This window comes from Esox lucius, chromosome 5, assembly GCF_011004845.1.
Source record: "Esox lucius isolate fEsoLuc1 chromosome 5, fEsoLuc1.pri, whole genome shotgun sequence".
In the NCBI taxonomy this organism is placed as follows: domain Eukaryota; kingdom Metazoa; phylum Chordata; class Actinopteri; order Esociformes; family Esocidae; genus Esox; species Esox lucius.
In genome coordinates, this window is record NC_047573.1 from 2908150 (window position 1) to 2925668 (window position 17519).

At 44.1% G+C, this 17519-nt stretch overlaps 1 protein-coding gene across 22 annotated transcripts in view; it reads left to right on the forward strand.

The window, feature by feature from the left end:
- tacc2 (transforming, acidic coiled-coil containing protein 2) overlaps positions 1–17519 on the forward strand; it is a 70108-nt gene that overhangs the window by 14108 nt on the left and 38481 nt on the right. For all 22 annotated transcript variants that reach the window (XM_029119841.2, XM_029119839.2, XM_029119842.2 and 19 more), the window contains exon 3: positions 6359–7930. In XM_029119841.2, the coding sequence (XP_028975674.2) occupies positions 6359–7930 (1572 nt within the window). The remainder of the gene's footprint in view (positions 1–6358; positions 7931–17519) is intronic.

The window sequence follows — 17519 nt, forward strand, 5'->3', positions numbered from 1 at the left end:
TACTTTTACGGCTCCGGGTTTCTGACAGACTCCTTCATGGCGTCTCTGCCTGGTGAGTTGATGTCCACCCGCTGTTACAAGGCCTTCTCTCTCGGGGCTTCTGCGTTGTTATTCTCTGCGAGGGTCCGGTGGTTCTGTGCAAGCGCAGCAGATGGCCTCGTAGGTAGCTACAGTAACTACCAACGCTAATTACATTTTGCCAGCTTTGACCTCAGCAGATGGACAGATGGAGGGAAGGGGGAGAAAGAGGGAGTAGGAGAAAAATACAGTGTGAGGGAACATGAAAGAAGATATTTCTGTCATCTGAAGATAAACAGGTTTTTTAGTGAGAAACCTGCTCAACAGTAGAGATGAAGTCTTAGTTTTAACAATGTTGTAAAGTAATCCATCGCTAAACTACGTCTCACAATTCCAATTCCAGGGTCTGAGTGTTCTGTCTATAAACATTTTGAGAAATGCTTATCAATTTTCATTATTAGTTTTTTATGTAATCCAATCCCTTTTTAATTCTCCACTTAAGACATTCTGGAGTTTCAAATCAAACCTTGAGAAAACACAGACAGTCCTGACACTGAATGGCTCAATGTCTGTTTTCTGAAGGACAATGTGTCTGGTGTGAAATACTGTGGCTCTGTGATCAGCGATGGCAGTGTGTCTGATCTGAAATACAGTGGCTCTGTGATCAGCGATGGCAGTGTGTCTGATCTGAAATACTGTGGCTCTGTGATCAGCGATGGCAGTGTGTCTGATCTGAAATACTGTGGCTCTGTGATCAGACAGTGGCAGTGTGTCTGATCTGAAATACTGTGGCTCTGTGATCAGCAATGGCAGTGTGTCTGATCTGAAATACTGTGGCTCTGTGATCAGCGATGGCAGTGTGTCTGATCTGAAATACTGTGGCTCTGTGATCAGCAATGGCAGTGTGTCTGATCTGAAATACTGTGGCTCTGTGATCAGCGATGGCAGTGTGTCTGGTGTGAAATACTGTGGCTTTGTGATCAGCGATGGCAGTGTGTCTGATCTGAAATACTGTGGCTCTGTGATCAGACAGTGCCAGTGTGTCTGATCTGAAATATTGTGGCTCTGTGATCAGCGATGGCAGTGTGTCTGATCTGAAATACTGTGGCTCTGTGATCAGACAGTGGCAGTGTGTCTGATCTGAAATACTGTGGCTCTGTGATCAGACAGTGCCACTGTGTCTGATCTGAAATACTGTAGCTCTGTGATCAGTGATGGCAGTGTGTCTGATCTGAAATACTGTAACTCTGTGATCAGTGATGGCAGTGTGTCTGATCTGAAATACTGTAACTCTGTGATCAGACAGTGCCAGTGTGTCTGATCTGAAATACTGTGGCAGTGTGTCTGATCTGAAATACTGTAGCTCTGTGATCAGATAGTGGCAGTGTTTCTGATCTGAAATACCGTGGCTCTGTGATCAGCGATGGCAAAGTGTCTGATCTGAAATACTGTGGCTCTGTGATCAGACAGTGGCAGTGTGTCTGATCTGAAATACTGTGGCTCTGTGATCAGACTGTGGCAGTGTGTCTGATCTGAAATACTGTGGCTCTGTGATCAGACAGCGGCAGTGTGTCTGATCTGAAATACTGTGGCTCTGTGATCAGACAGTGGCAGTGTGTCTGATCTGAAATACCGTGGCTCTGTGATCAGACAGTGGCAGTCTGTCTGATCTGAAATACTATGGCTCTGTGATCAGACAGTGGCAGTCTGTCTGATCTGAAATACTATGGCTCTGTGATCAGACAGTGGCAGTGTGTCTGATCTGAAATACTGTGGCTCTGTGATCCGACAGTGGCAATGTGTCTGATCTGAAATACCGTGGCTCTGTGATCAGACAGTGGCAGTGTGTCTGATCTGAAATACCGTGGCTCTGTGATCAGACAGTGGCAGTGTGTCTGATCTGAAATACTGTGGCTCTGTGATCAGACAGTGGCAGTGTGTCTGATCTGAAATACCGTGGCTATGTGATAAGACAGTGGCAGTGTGTCTGATCTGAAATACCGTGGCTCTGTGATCAGACAGTGGCAGTGTGTCTGATCTGAAATACTGTGGCTCTGTGATCAGACCGTGGCAGTGTGTCTGATCTGAAATACTGTGGCTCTGTGATCAGACAGTGGCAGTGTGTCTGATCTGAAATACTGTGGCTCTGTGATCCGACAGTGGCAATGTGTCTGATCTGAAATACCGTGGCTCTGTGATCAGACAGTGGCAGTGTGTCTGATCTGAAATACCGTGGCTCTGTAATCAGACAGTGGCAGTGTGTCTGATCTGATTTACTGTGGCTCTGTGATCAGACAGTGGCAGTGTGTCTGATCTGAAATACTGTGGCTCTGTGATCAGATAGTGGCAGTGTGTCTGATCTGAAATACTGTGGCTCTGTGATCAAATAGTGGCAGTGTGTTTGATGTGATATACTGTGGCTTTGTGATCAGACAGTGGTAGTGTGTCTGATCTGATATACTGTGGCTCTGTGATCAGCGATGGCAGTGTGTCTGATCTGAAATACTGTGGCTCTGTGATCCGACAGTGGCAATGTGTCTGATCTGAAATACTGTGGCTCTGTGATCAGACAGTGGCAGTGTGTCTGATCTGAAATACTGTGGCTCTGTGATCAGACAGTGGCAGTGTGTCTGATCTGAAATACTGTGGCTCTGTGGTCAGACAGTGGCAGTGTGTCTGATCTGAAATACTGTGGCTCTGTGATCAGACAGTGGCAGTGTGTCTGATCTGAAATACTGTGGCTCTGTGATCAGACAGTGGCAGTGTGTCTGATCTGAAATACTATGGCTCTGTGATCAGACAGTGGCAGTGTGTATGGCAGTGTGTTTACGTCATATTGCCAGAAGACTAGTTGTAATTCATCATAATAGTTTCATATGCTTTGGTTTCAGTGAATGAGTTTGTTTTTGCCAGTCAGACAAATGCTAATAAATGTTTGCACATAGATGAACACTGAAATGTGTCCTCTGATGTCTACGGATCAACCCATCTTTCCCAGCATTCCCCTCTCCCTCAGGGCAGTGCATCCATTCTTCAATGAGGTTACACCAGGGTCTTAGGCCTTCACTTCCGTATTGCATTTGCCTGTCGAATGTGGCCTTGCTTGGCCAATAAAAAGGTTGTGAGCGATTCCTGATTTAATTGGCTTAGTCTACCAACCAATCATGTCTCATGGCACCTTCCCCGACTCGTCTTGAGCTCCAAAGCACCAGTTGCTACGTTGTATTGTTGTGGATCAGCTGTTCAGTGCTGCTGAGCTGTCTCTAAAACCGCCACATTGAAACTAGTTAACTGTGATTATGTTACCACAGTAGACTGGTGTAATTGACAAGTGTTTGTTTACTTGCGTAAATTCAGCTCCGTTTTGAGCCATGCCTGCCTGTGCTTTGATTGTGGTCAAAAGGTGACAAATACTTAACCACATTAAGGCCACTAAAATTAAAACCTACAGACCTTCAAACCTGTCATTCCATGACTGAAATACAGTGATTCTTCTTCTAGATTATGCAAATATTCAACATATTACACATCCAGGCCAAAACTATTGGTATTCGCATGTCCCAGTCAGCAACTTTAACAACCAGGTCTCTGTGTGACAGAATGCTAAAATTTACAAGATAATTAACATTTTTAATAATAAATAACCCTGTGGTCTCTCAGTCACTGGGACGGACTGGGAGTGTGAACTGGAGTGTGAGCTGGAGTGTGAACTGGAGTGAGAATTGGAGTGTGACCGTGCTGAAAGTGTTCTTATTTTATAGCTGTGAGAAACCCACCCACTTTTCCCTGACAAATAGCCCAGCATTTGTGTGTCTGTGTACATGTGTGTGTCTTTGTTTCTTCCTTCGGCTCACAGCTGGTTTTATTTCTGACTTCTGTTTGTTGTTAAACTCTCAAGTCGTCCAGCTGTTTCCAACAGATTACACACAGTGTGTCAGGATGTGAGTTAGAGATAAAAACAGACCGGGAAAGAAAGAGAGAGTGTGTGTACGTGCACTTGCATGTTTGTGAGTGTTTGCATACACAGCACGTCAGTTTTGTCTGAATGTGCCGTATGTATATATTTCCTCTGACTTACAGAATGTCTTCATCTCTTTGCTGACAGCTTACCCCAGCTGGCTCTGCTTCCTGTTTTGTACCACCAATGGAATGTGCTGTTGGTTTTAATTACTGCAGGTTAGGGTGAGGCTGTTGGCCCAGTACAGACTTAAGCTAGACAGAGATGGTCTAAGTTAGATAGACCCTGCCGTGAAGAGCAGTAAACTAGAAGACATCATCATCATCTCCTAATCAACACATGGCCACCGTAGTGCCAGAAGCTAAACCCAGCAACATACACAATACACCCTCCCTGAGTGTCTTCACTCGATCATATCATCACCTTCTCTCTGTCCAACTCCTGTCTCCTTCTCCCTGTCCTTTCAATCCATCCATCTCGTTCTTTCCCTCCTACCAGCTCTTTTTTGTGTGTTTCAGTGTCGAGGGTAGTTGTTGAAGTGTCATGATAGTTGTCTTAGGCCAGGCTCCCAGAGTCGGTCACAGGGTGACTGAGGGAGTACTTGCTCTATGCTGGTAACAGGGCCAGAGTAGTGTAGCTTGACTGCATGGGACTGGGGCTGGGGCAGTCACGGACAATTTGATGTAAATGTAGTGTAGATTGATTTATACTGCCTGCCCATTACTTACAAATATAGGAACTTTGTTAAACCTTGAAAAAAAAAAAAGAGAATATTTTGGTTTGAGCCTTTATTTGCAGGACATTTTTCTTGCTCCTACGCCCTTCTAAAAAGCGGGCTCGACTATACGACAAACTGGTCTCACTGATATGTTATTATGTCTCCATAGTGGGAGAGAGGCGACAGCCCCAAGGAGGCTCTGTTTACACTCCGAGGGAGTGAGGAGAGATGGAAAGAAACCGTGACTATGTACAGACTCAGTGAGCGTGGCCTTGCTTTGGAGAGAGCTAGTCAGAGTTCGACCTGGCTCTCAGGACAAAGCAATGTGACCACTGCCGGAAAATGGGAAGAACCATAAGCTGCATTGCCTGACCTCCAGGCTACTGTACAAACACATTAGAGACATGTATTCCACAGGTCATACAGACCCAAGAGGAATTAGAGAAACAAATCAAACATTTACTATCTCCCAAATCTCTTGGGTGATGAGTGCCAGCAGCAGAGTTTGAGAACCGTTTCCATGATGAAACCAGAGGGAGAGATACATGGAATCAGAGATACAGAGTCAGAGAGAGATATATACAGCGAGTTAGAGAGATATATACACCGAGTCAGAGAGATATATACACTGGGTCAGAGAGAGAGATACAGCGAGTCAGAGAGAGAGATATACAGCGAATATCTAAAAGGGAAAACATTTGCTGTCCTGTGTGCAGACAGTTGCTGAGTTAAAGTATGTGTGATTATAACTAGGGGAGTGTGTGTGTATGTGAGGCTGAGAGGACAATGTGTGGCTGTGTTATCTGTCTTTGGTGGAGAATGTTGTTGTGTTACTATTTATATCTACTGTAACTTACAGGAATCATTCCCACCACCTACCCCCTAACACACACACACACAATCTCACACACTTTCTCTCCACACACTGTTTATCTCTCATAAACACACACAAACATGCATCCACATTTAATTATCTATTTAAATAGCAACATTGAAGTTGATTGCCTTTATCCTGACCCTAAACATTGCCCTAACCCCTAACCCTAACCCTCTAATCATGACCCCCTAAACCTAGCCTAACACTTATTGCCAAACTCAACCAAGCCCGAAGGCATAACCTTAAACCAATCCAGTAATGCCTAACCCAAATTCTAACCTTGACCCCAATTGTAACCTAACACTTAAAAAAATATATATTCAAAATGGGGACAGGAAAATACTTAAACCCACACACAAACCCACCACTAGGTGGTCAATGACTGGATAGAAGCTGTACAGGGGAGGTCAGACCAGACCAGACCCACTGCTGGTTTGTATGTACAGAAACATTTATAAATGTTCATGTGATCTTCTCTCTCTCTGTTGCCAGTGTTGATGTTGTGGTTGAATAGGCTTTCCTCTGTTGATATGCGTATGGCGTGTTTGGTTGTTGTGTAAGGTGTTAGGTTGTTGTTTATGTTTTTTTGGTTGTTGTGTTTGGTTGTTGTGTAAGGTGTTAGGTTGTTGTTTGTTTTTTTGGTTGTTGTGTTTGGTTGTTGTGTATGGTTGTGGTGTTTGGTTGTTGGATACGATTGATGAAACACTACAAAAACACCAAACCACACCAAACAATCCACAATCATATGGTGTTAGTGAGTTAACCCCGTCTTCCCTGTCCCTGACAGGTCCTCCCTGACTCAAACGAAGCAGGCTGAGGAGAGGAGCGAGCCTCCACCTGTCACCACCTCCCCACCTCCTACCCTACGTTCTGCTGCCTCCCCACCCACTCCCCGTGGACACGTCTCCCAGATTCCACCTGTCCTCCCTACCTACCTCCAGGAAGACTTCCCAACCCCTCCTCCCACTCCTCCTGAGAGGCTGCCCCCAAAGCCTGAGCCCCAGACACCCCTTCATGCACTCCGTCAAGCCCCACTAGCAGCACCTGTCCAGACCCCCTCATCAGAACCGGAATCAGCCCGACCTGTCCAGACCCCATCATCAGAACCAGGACCAGCCCGACCTGTCCAGACCCCATCATCAGAACCAGGACCAGCCCGACCTGTCCAGACCTCATCATCAGAGCCAGAACCAGCCCGACCTGTCCAGACCCCATCATCAGAACCAGGACCTGTCCAGACCCCATCATCAGAATCGGAATCAGCCCGACCTGTCCAGACCCCATCATCAGAACCAGGACCAGCCCGACCTGTCCAGACCCCATCATCAGAACCGGAATCAGCCCGACCTGTCCAGACCCCATCATCAGAACCAGGACCAGCCCGACCTGTCCAAACCCCATCATCAGAACCAGGACCAGCTCTATCTGTCCAGACTCCATCATCAGAGCCAGATCCAGCTCTATCTGTCCAGACTCCATCATCAGAACCAGATCCAGCTCTATCTGTCCAGACCCCATCAACAGAACCAGAACCCGCACAACCTTTCCAGACTACTCCATCAGAATCAGAACCAGTCCTACCTGTCCAGACCCCATCATCAGAACCGGAACCAGCTCTATCTGTCCAGACTCCATCATCAGAGCCAGATCCAGCTCTATCTGTCCAGACCCCATCATCAGAACCGGAACCAGCTCTATCTGTCCAGACCCCATCAACAGAACCAGAACCCGCACAACCTTTCCAGACTACTCCATCTGAATCAGAACCAGTCCTAACTGTCCAGACCCAATTATCAGAACCGGAACCAGTTCGACCTGTCCAGACCTCACCATCAGAATCAGAACCAGCACAACCTTTCCAGACTACTCCATCTGAATCAGAACCAGTCCTACCTGTCCAGACCCCATCATCAGAACCAGCTCGACCTGTCCAGACTACTACATCAGAACCAGAACCAGCACAACTTTTCCAGACTACTCCATCAGAACCAGCTCGACCTGTCCAAACCTTACCATCAGAACCAGAATCAGTTCAACCTGTCCAGACCTCACCATCAGAACCAGAACCAGCACAACCTGTCCAGTCTACTCCATCTGAATCCGAACCAGTCATACCTGTCCAGACCTCACCAGAACCAGCCCGACCTATCCAGACTACTCCATCTGAACCAGTACTAAACTCGGCCAGTCCACCACTCTCCGTTCCTCCATCTCCAGCCCCTAAGAATCAGGAGAAGGATACCACCACATTTGGCTTCTCTGACCCCCAGACAGACGACCCGGTCTCCCTAACTCGACCCCCGGTCCCTGGGAAGGACATTCTCACCCTTGCCCCCTGCACTGCTGACCCAACACCCAGGTATGGTCACTTCTGTACTACTCATACTGGACCAAGTTACATTAGCTGGTTACGAACATTTAGGCTGTTAAAATGCTGCTGTGGAATCAGGATCTCCCTGAATCCTCAAACCAATATTTCTATAAAAACTGCTAATTCTGAGAAATGTATTAGCACTAATATACAGGGTGTACTGTATATTCTACTAAATAATATGCATCTGCTATGGGTTAACTCATCATCATGTTTGGATTTCATTGTATTGGTCCCACACCTCATTGTTTTCGGGTTCAGGAGGGTGCCGTTAGCCTGGCTAGAGTCTGGCAGAGTGCAGACACAGGGTTTTTCAAGTAAGCTGTGTTGTCTCTATTTACCCTTCAAACTAAATCTAGAATCTAAAAGGGTTCTTCTTCAGTTGTCCTGGGAACCCCTTTGAAGAACCTGTTAAAGTTTAAGCCAATTAAAAATTACAATCTGAAAACAGACAGTATTTTTGTTATTGCATTTAGTACATATTTTTTGCCTCATTGGCTCTGGGATTTGAACCCGAATCCTCTCGATCCACTAGGCTGCTGTGCCTGTCGCCTCTCTGCGCTTGTTCGTGTGTCATAACTGTATGTCTGTTTTGGTTCCAATTTATGTGAATGACAACAAATAAGTCACATTTTCATCAAGAAGGCGAGCTCTCAGAGGAAACATTTTTATCAGTCAATAACATCATCACTGGCGACAGCACTTAACTGGAAGCTGTGACAGAACAGAGCTCTTGAATAAAATGCCCTTGTGTTCTGAAAGAGAACAGAGGATTAGTGTACTTTAGCGTTCCACTGCCAACCAAGCTAAACTCTCATAAGACACTGAAACACTGGCACTAAGACTGGCATTGTTCTATCCAAGTGGCGGAAATGGGGCTGAGACTCTGAGAAGCTGGTGTCTATGTTGCATATTGTATATATTGAACCCCAGAGTGGGCCTTTACCGACGGGGATAACATATCTTCTGTCTTCATTTGAATGCCTGACGAAGGACGTTTGGTCTCCAAACCCCAGGACACAATAAAAATGCATACGGACACTGTAAAACAGCTATAGACAGCCGCAGGTAACATACATAATCCTGAGGATGTTTATATTAAACAGCAGAGGCACCAGGCTGTCTGCAGGGGGTTGAGACTACAGACAAAGTCTGCATCCCAAACAACTCCCTGTATCCCCATGGGTCCTGGTTTAAATGAGTGCACTTGCTAGGGAGTAGGACGCCTTTGAGACCTGGAACTGAGTGCTCCAGATGCAACGTTAGTCTCTAACTCTAGTATTGCGTGCGCTTGAAATAAAATATTAGTCTCAACCGAGTACTTTGTACACTAGATTCAACATTAGTTTTGCCCAGGACTGAATGCTCTAGATGTAATGTAGTACGATCTTGTAGTGTTTATTTGTTGGACCTATTCCCGGGTTAAGACTGGCCAGTCTGAGGTGTCGTTTCTCATTTACCTCAGGTGATGTGGGTTAATCAGATGAGGGAATTACTGCTTGTCGCCAAGTAGGTTAGAGGGATTCTGTCATTTAGGAGACAGACAGTATCTAGGTCTGACTACACTCTCAGAAAAGACAGACATTATCTAGGTCTGACTACACTCTCAGAAAAGACAGACAGTATCTAGGTCTGACTACACTCTCAGAAAAGACAGACAGTATCTAGGTCTGACTACACTCTCAGAAAAGACAGACAGTATCTAGGTCTGACTACACTCTCAGAAAAGACAGACAGTATCTAGGTCTGACTACACTCTCAGAAAACAGCTTTCTAAAGGAGGATTCAGCTGTATGCATGTGACAACCATATTGGGTTTCATGAAACAGAAAAAGGGTTCTAAAAGAACCAAAAATGTTTCTACCTGAAACTAAGAACGGTTCTACCTTAACGAAGCCACTGAACCCTAAATTCTTCTGTATGTTGCTCTGGATACAAACATCTGCTGAACGACTGCGATGTGAAAAATAAGAGGTTCTCAGTTTAATCATGTGTATTTCGAATGAGTGGGTCAATGAGGCTGAGAGAGATCACCAGACGGACAGAGTGTCGGCAAATTAAATCAGCACCAAAAGCTGCCCAGGACCTTTGGGATCCAGGGGACAGAATGACTCAGCCTCTTTGTGTTCAACCATGCAGTGCCACATACAATCAGCAGAGGGCAGTGTATGAATAAATGATGTCATAGCTATAAACTGTCCTTGTATTCACAGCCTGTCCCCTCTTGTCTACTACGTGCTGTTAGGCCGTTGCAGAACATAGAAACAGAGGCCATAGAACGGATCCCCTCCTTAAAAATCTATTATGGCATAATGGAGGAACTGGTGGGCCGAGGTCAAACCGAGAACAGATAGAGGGGCACTGATGTGCCAAAGTCCAAATGAGAGCAAGACTTCCTCACTCAATTCTTTGATTTACATTCTGGTTGTATTTACATAAAGCTAGTGAGGACAGTGTCCAGTGAAGACTGTGACCAACCCAGTGAGGACTGTAACCAGTGAAGAAAATAAACAGTGAGGACAGTGTCCAGTGAAGACTGTGACCAACCCAGTGAGGACTGTAACCAGTGAAGAAAATAAACAGTGAGGACAGTGTCCAGTGAAGATAGTGACCAAACCAGTGAGGACTGTAACCAGTGAAGAAAATAAACAGTGAGGACAGTGTCCAGTGAAGATAGTGACCAAAACAGTGAGGACAGTAACCAGTGAAGACAATAACCAGTGAAGAAAGTTTACAGCATAAACAGAACATATGGAGAGAGAAAAGGGAAGCAGCACTATCACCAGCAGTAACTATTATTTATGATGGTGGGCAAATGTTACAGAACAAGGCAGAACCCAGAGGGTAGCAACAAGACATGCTGCTATTGGCTGTGGAGGAGAAGCGAAACAACAATGAGCCCTGTTGTTGGCTGTTGAGGAATAGCAGGATAGAGTTAATGTCTTTTGAAATAGAAAGTTAGTGTCCAGCCCACACTTGTAGCTAACAACCGTAATAAACCCTTAATAAACAATGATGAGTAGCATCCAATCAATCAATCAATCAATCAAATGTATCTATAAAGCCCTTTTTACAACAGCAGTTGTCACAAAGTGCTTTACAGAGACACCCAGCCTTAAACCCCAAGGAGCAAACAACAGTAGTGTTGAATTTCAGTGGCTAGGAAAAACTCCCTAAGAAGGTCGAATTTTAGGAAGAAACCTAGAGAGGACCCAGGCTCAGAGGGGTGACCAGTCCTCTTCTGGCTGTGCCGGGTGAGATATAACCATCCAGTGGTTTTCATAATCTGTAACCAACATAAAAGTTGCTTGCACAATTTGTTTTCTATTTGTGGAGGACAAACATGTTCTGTTTCTATAGAGGAAGCCTACCTTGATCTATACAAAGTTCATCAACATGTATTTTACAAGACAGTTTATCATCAAGCCAGGTCCCTAAGTATTTATTTGCAGAGACTTAATTCGAGAGCCATCTAAGCATGTGAGTGTATTTTCAGTCAGCTTTTCTGCCCTATTAAAAATCATAACATTTGTTTTCTTTGCATTTAAAACCAGTTTAAGTTGTAAAAAAGACCCTCGTAGCATCTTAAAATCTGTCTCCAGCTGCAGTAATGCTGGGTCATTATAATAATTATTACACTTCAGTGTCACACGTAAACAATCTCACAAAAAACACCAACAGCAGTGAATGCTTGTGCAGTGAAAACGTGGCACAATGTTAAAAAGCCTTTTACCCAGATCAGAGTTGTACTAGAGGACACTACGCATTACTTGTTAATCAGCTATGAAAAAAAGACAAAAATATATACTGAACTCATTTAATAAGATTACCACAAACATACTTGTATTGTACATGTACAACACGGGTCTGCTAATGGGCGGATCCAGTTGCCGGGGTAGTTAGATGCAGAGAGATACATCTTTAACAACTTGGGTCAATCCTGCTAATACTAGCTAAGCCCGGTGGACATTTGTAAAACTGTCAGGAAAGAAATGGTAGCTGCACACCGGGCCCATTGATGGGAGGTTTTGCATTCTTGCCATGGCCCTCTACACGTCATTCATTTCTGACTGACTCTTGGGTGTTTTGGGCTTTATGCCAGACGGGACAATGCCAGTGTCTGTAAAGTGGATGTCAACGATCATTTGTATTGGGAGGAGAATTCAGTGAGCAACCTTTTTCCACTGGTTATCAACCCTCTATGTATACAGGAGATCCCGCCTAGAAGATTCACAGGAATAGTTTTTCGTGTCCTTCGCTGTAGCTGTGCAGGATGCAAACTGAGAACACAGTTCTATAGGCATTATACAACAAAACAAATAAATGGCTGATTGAATCTACCAGATGGACAAAACTGGGCAGGTTGTGTGGACCGGATGAGCTTTGTGCTCACCAGCATCTGTGGTTGACGGTCTGAATCCTGCTGTCATTGAGACACTCCTGTAGTCATGGCTCAAATTCGCCAAAGGTGCTTAGTTTTACCCACCTCACTGTAATGTAACTACATAAAGAGAGAATATACCATATTCATGTTGCTATCTTCCTCATCTCTGAGTTCAGTAAGGGTCAAAATAAAAATTTACATATTTATAATAGCATTTATTGTTTGGTGATACTTATAGAAATAATTATATAAACGAGTATTAAACATACAGAACTGTACATCCATGAAAACCCATGTGTCATCTACCAAGCCAAACTTCTGCATCTGCTGTTGAGAAACCTACATTCACCAAGCACACCAAGGTCATGAATCTTTCACAAAGACCTGCCATGGAAATAACCTCCAGTACACTGTGTCACTTGAAAAATTAATCTCCCCATTTTCTCAGTGTGTGCTGAGTGGACAGCAGCAGTGCACAGTCTGGGTTGCTGTTGCCACTACGCAGCTAAACATTAGTGCTTTTTGCAGAGTGTGTGTGTGTGTGTGTGTGTGTGTTGCGAGGTCATCACTCAGCAGGACGTATACAACATTAGACGTCAGTGGATTTCATGTACAAGCTTCCTCTGCTCAGCTTCAGGCGGAGGCAGACTTGTACCAATCAAATGTATTTCATGAAGCCATTCTTTACGTCAACAGTTGTCACCCCAAAGCTTATGCAGACACCCAGCATAAAACCCCAAAGCACAAAGGGGGTATTTTCGGGAAGCCGAGCACCCCCTCTAATGTTTAGCCTGGCTTATGTATCAGGTTGTTTGGCCTACACTGGCCAACAGCTGGCCCAAAGTCCCTCTGTCAGAGAACTGGAAGAGGTCTACTGATGGAACAGGACTAGGGGTTCAAATAGGTGGAAGATTCACCTGGCATCTGCTAGGGTTGAGAAGGTTTATGGTTAGGGTTATGGGTAGGGTTATGGTTAGGGTTATGGTTATGGTTATGGGTAGGGTTATAGGGTTATAGGGTTGATGTTATACAGTAGGTATTCAGTTTTGGGTTAGGCTAGAAAGATATGTTAAGGGCCAGTAATTAAAGTTAGGGCTAAATGCGCCAGTTTCTGTCCTGGAACTTGGGGACTATAAAGAGTTTCATCCTTGTGGTACTAAGTGGAACTGTGTCCTTACTGAGGAGCGACTGGGCATTTCTATGGCTTTTCATCAGAGCCTGAGTGGAAAGACAGAGGAGGCGTTTCACTGAAAGAGCAGTGGTCGTGATTCCACATCTGATATAAAGTTTGGAGGGGACAAATACATTTTCCCAAAAGCATTTCTTGAGGGGAGACCAAAAGTAGTGCTGTAATACTGTTTTTAGTTCGCACCATCAGTTACATCAGCTACTGTAGCTCTGCAAATTCAACCGTTGTGTGTGAATCCTCGCCAACATAAGACAAATTTACTGGATTAGCCTCACGTTAGCTACGTGCATTGAGTACCTTTCAGACGGTAGACACAAACACTGTCACCTTGTCAGCTAAGGAACACTACATACACTGCACTGTAAGCTTCTCTCATTGACTCGAATTCAAACAGCTGCAAAAGCTAGTTGATGTTACTGTAACTTGCTAGCAAACAGCAGCTAACCGCTAGCTAACATAATGAGTGACCTGTAATTCAATGCAGAGAAAATGAAGGCTGGTGAAGGTGATAAATGTGTTTTATTGTATTGAATGGTAGAAGTAAAGAAATGTCTAACATATCCTTTGTTTGAACTCCTAAATGAAGGTCAACCACCAATGACAGACTGTCAGATTCCCACATATGCACTGTACCCGCACGATGTGCCACTGTTGAGTGCTGGGGGGCAGTGGATCAAACCACTGTGAGGCAAAGGGTGGGGGTGTCACAATTTTACTTAAACCCACTATTAGGTGTCTATATTCAGCACAAGTGCTTTCATTGTCTCAAACATATTGGATCGTCTTATTACTATTATTGAATTACATAGTTATGTTTACATTTATATATTGGGGCGGGACAAATCTTAGTTTTCCCCAGGATGGGGGGGTCATGTCCCCCCCCGTACCCCCCGGGATTTCCGCCTATGCGTGACTCTAATTCATGCTGCAGCAGTCAGTTTCCTAATGGTTTCATGTTTTTCTGTAACCGGGTGAAGCAATTTGACCAATGTGTCCTGGAGGTGAACTGATGATCTGAACCAGAACGGTTTCAGTTTAGATGACAGCCAGTCAATATTGAAATCAGACATAACATACACATCTGTTGACACCACAGACATTCAGTTCACATAGATCAACATTATATTTACATACACAGACATGAATTTCACATAGACTGATAGGAAAAGATTTGGAGAAAAAACCCTCAAAGGGGTGTAGACGTTCTATAGCCACTGTAGTCAACTCCAAAATAGGCCTTAGAGGGCCGAGGGAACCTCAAGCCGTATCACTTTCACATTATTTGTCCTGAAGTCCCCTGTCAACAGGAATATGGCTTGTAACATACACAGCCACAACTCCTCCACTGCTAACACCTTGTCCTCAAATGAATTAACCACCTGCGTTAGCCGATTGTCAGCGCCCTGAACGTTGTTTTATAAGTCACAGATACTAATGTCTCAAACAGCCGGGATCAATACCACGGCTGGATTACCTCCACTGGCGGCCTCCTCAGTGATAACAGGGGAAGGGCAGCTAGTGGGGTGTAAGTGTCCACAAGGTTGGGATTATCAGAGCCACTGGAAACGTTTACCTTCGCATCTGCATGGCAACAGTGATAATGCTGAAGGTTCAGGGCGTGGGTTGCTCATCAGTCACTGTTGATTTGGATTTACTTTTCAAAATGTGTGAAAGTCCTCCACAGGTGGTACGTTGTCCATATGCATTTCATCATCCACAGATGTGCATGACCTGTTTCGGTGAGTTCCTGTGCATTCTCTATAGTCCTGTTTCAGGCGTTACGAGCTGGCCTATTTTTGTTACTGTTGGAAGGCCCAACCAATACCCCCAAGGGAATTGTGACTGTGTGGATCAACGTGTCCTAGTTAATGGATTCTGTTAGCAACTTGTAGACGAGGACCTCAGGGTCCCATCGACAGATATTCCCATCAGGACTGTTGATATCGATCTTCTGTGTGAATACTTTTACATTGAACGTTCAGTGTGAACACTTACATTGAACATTCTGTGTGAACACTTTTAAATTGAACATTCTGTGTGAACACTTTTACATTTAACGTTTTGTGTGAACACTTTTACATTGAACGTTCTGTGTGAACACTTTTACATTTAACGTTTTGTGTGAACACTTTTACATTGAATGTTCTGTGTGAACACTTTTACATTGAACATTCTGTGTGAACACTTTTACATTTAACGTTCTGTGTGAACACTTTTACATTGAACATTCTGTGTGAACACTTTTACATTGAACATTCTGTGTGAACACTTTTACATTGAACATTATTTGTGAACACTTAAATTGAACATTATGTGTGAACACTTTTACATTGAACGTTCTGTGTGAACACTTTTACATTTTTACATGGAACGCTCTGTGTGAACATTTTTACATTTAACGTTCTGTGTGAACACTTTTACATTTAACGTTCTGTGTGAACACTTTTACATTGAACGTTCTGTGTGAACACTTTTACATTGAACGTTCTGTGTGAACACTTTTACTTTGAACGTTCTGTGTGAACACTTTTACATTGAACGTTCTGTGTGAACACTTTTACATTGAACGTTCTGTGTGAACACTTACATTTAACGTTCTGTGTGAACACTTTTACATTGAACGTTCTGTGTGAACACTTTTACATTGAACACTCCAGTTCAGCTGACACTCTTACCCAGAGCGACAGAGAGTTCATGTGTACATTAAAAACAACCAGGTGGGACAACTAAACTCAGTGATGTGCCCCAGGTATTTTATTTGTATGCAGTTTGTGTGAAGTACTCCTGTCTCTATCTTCATCTATATACATACACACCCGTATTTGAGTGACTATCTGTATTTCTGTATCATCTCTGTATCTGTTCTGGTGCTTGATTATGTATTGACTGTAACTTCAGACTCTGCCTGACAAGGCTCATTCATTGTACAGGACTGTGGGTTACTTTCCCAGGAGTGTACAGTGGATTAGGATTTCTCATATTTCAGACGCCCCCATGGTCTAGTGTCCCTGTTTCCCACTGCTTCTAGCCAATAAGTGAGCTCTGTGTGGCTGTGAATGTGTGTGTAGCTGTGCATTTGTGTGTGGCTGTGCCTGTGTGTGTGGCTGTGTGTGTGTGGCTGTGTGTGTTTTGTGTGAACCTAAACCCTACAGCTCTTATTTCTAACTTACAGCCATTAGACACACACACTCACACCCACACACACACATACAGTACATAGACATACACACACACACACACACACACACACACACACACACACACACACACATACAGTACATAGACATACACACACACACACACACACACACACATACAGTACACAGACATACACACACACAGACATACAGTACACAGACATACACACAAACACACACACACACATACAGTACATAGACACACACACACATACAGTACATAGACACACACACACACACACACACACACAGTACATAGACATACACACACACACACACATACAGTACATAGACACACACATACAGTACATCGAGAAACACACACACACACACACACACACACACACACACACACACACACACACACATACAGTACATAGACATACACACACACACACACACACAAACATACAGTACATAGACATACACACACACACATACAGTACATAGACATACACACACACACACATACAGTACATAGACATACACATTCACACAAACATACAGTACATAGACATACAGTACATAGACATACACACACACACACACACACACACATACAGTACATCGAGATACACACACACACACAGTACATCGAGATACACACACATACAGTACATAGACATACACACACACACACACATACAGTACATAGACATATACACACACACACACACAAATCGATGCCAGCCTGATGTACATTTGTACATAGACATACACACACACACACATACAGTACATAGACATACACACACACACACATACAGTACATAGACATATACACACACACACACACAAATCGATGCC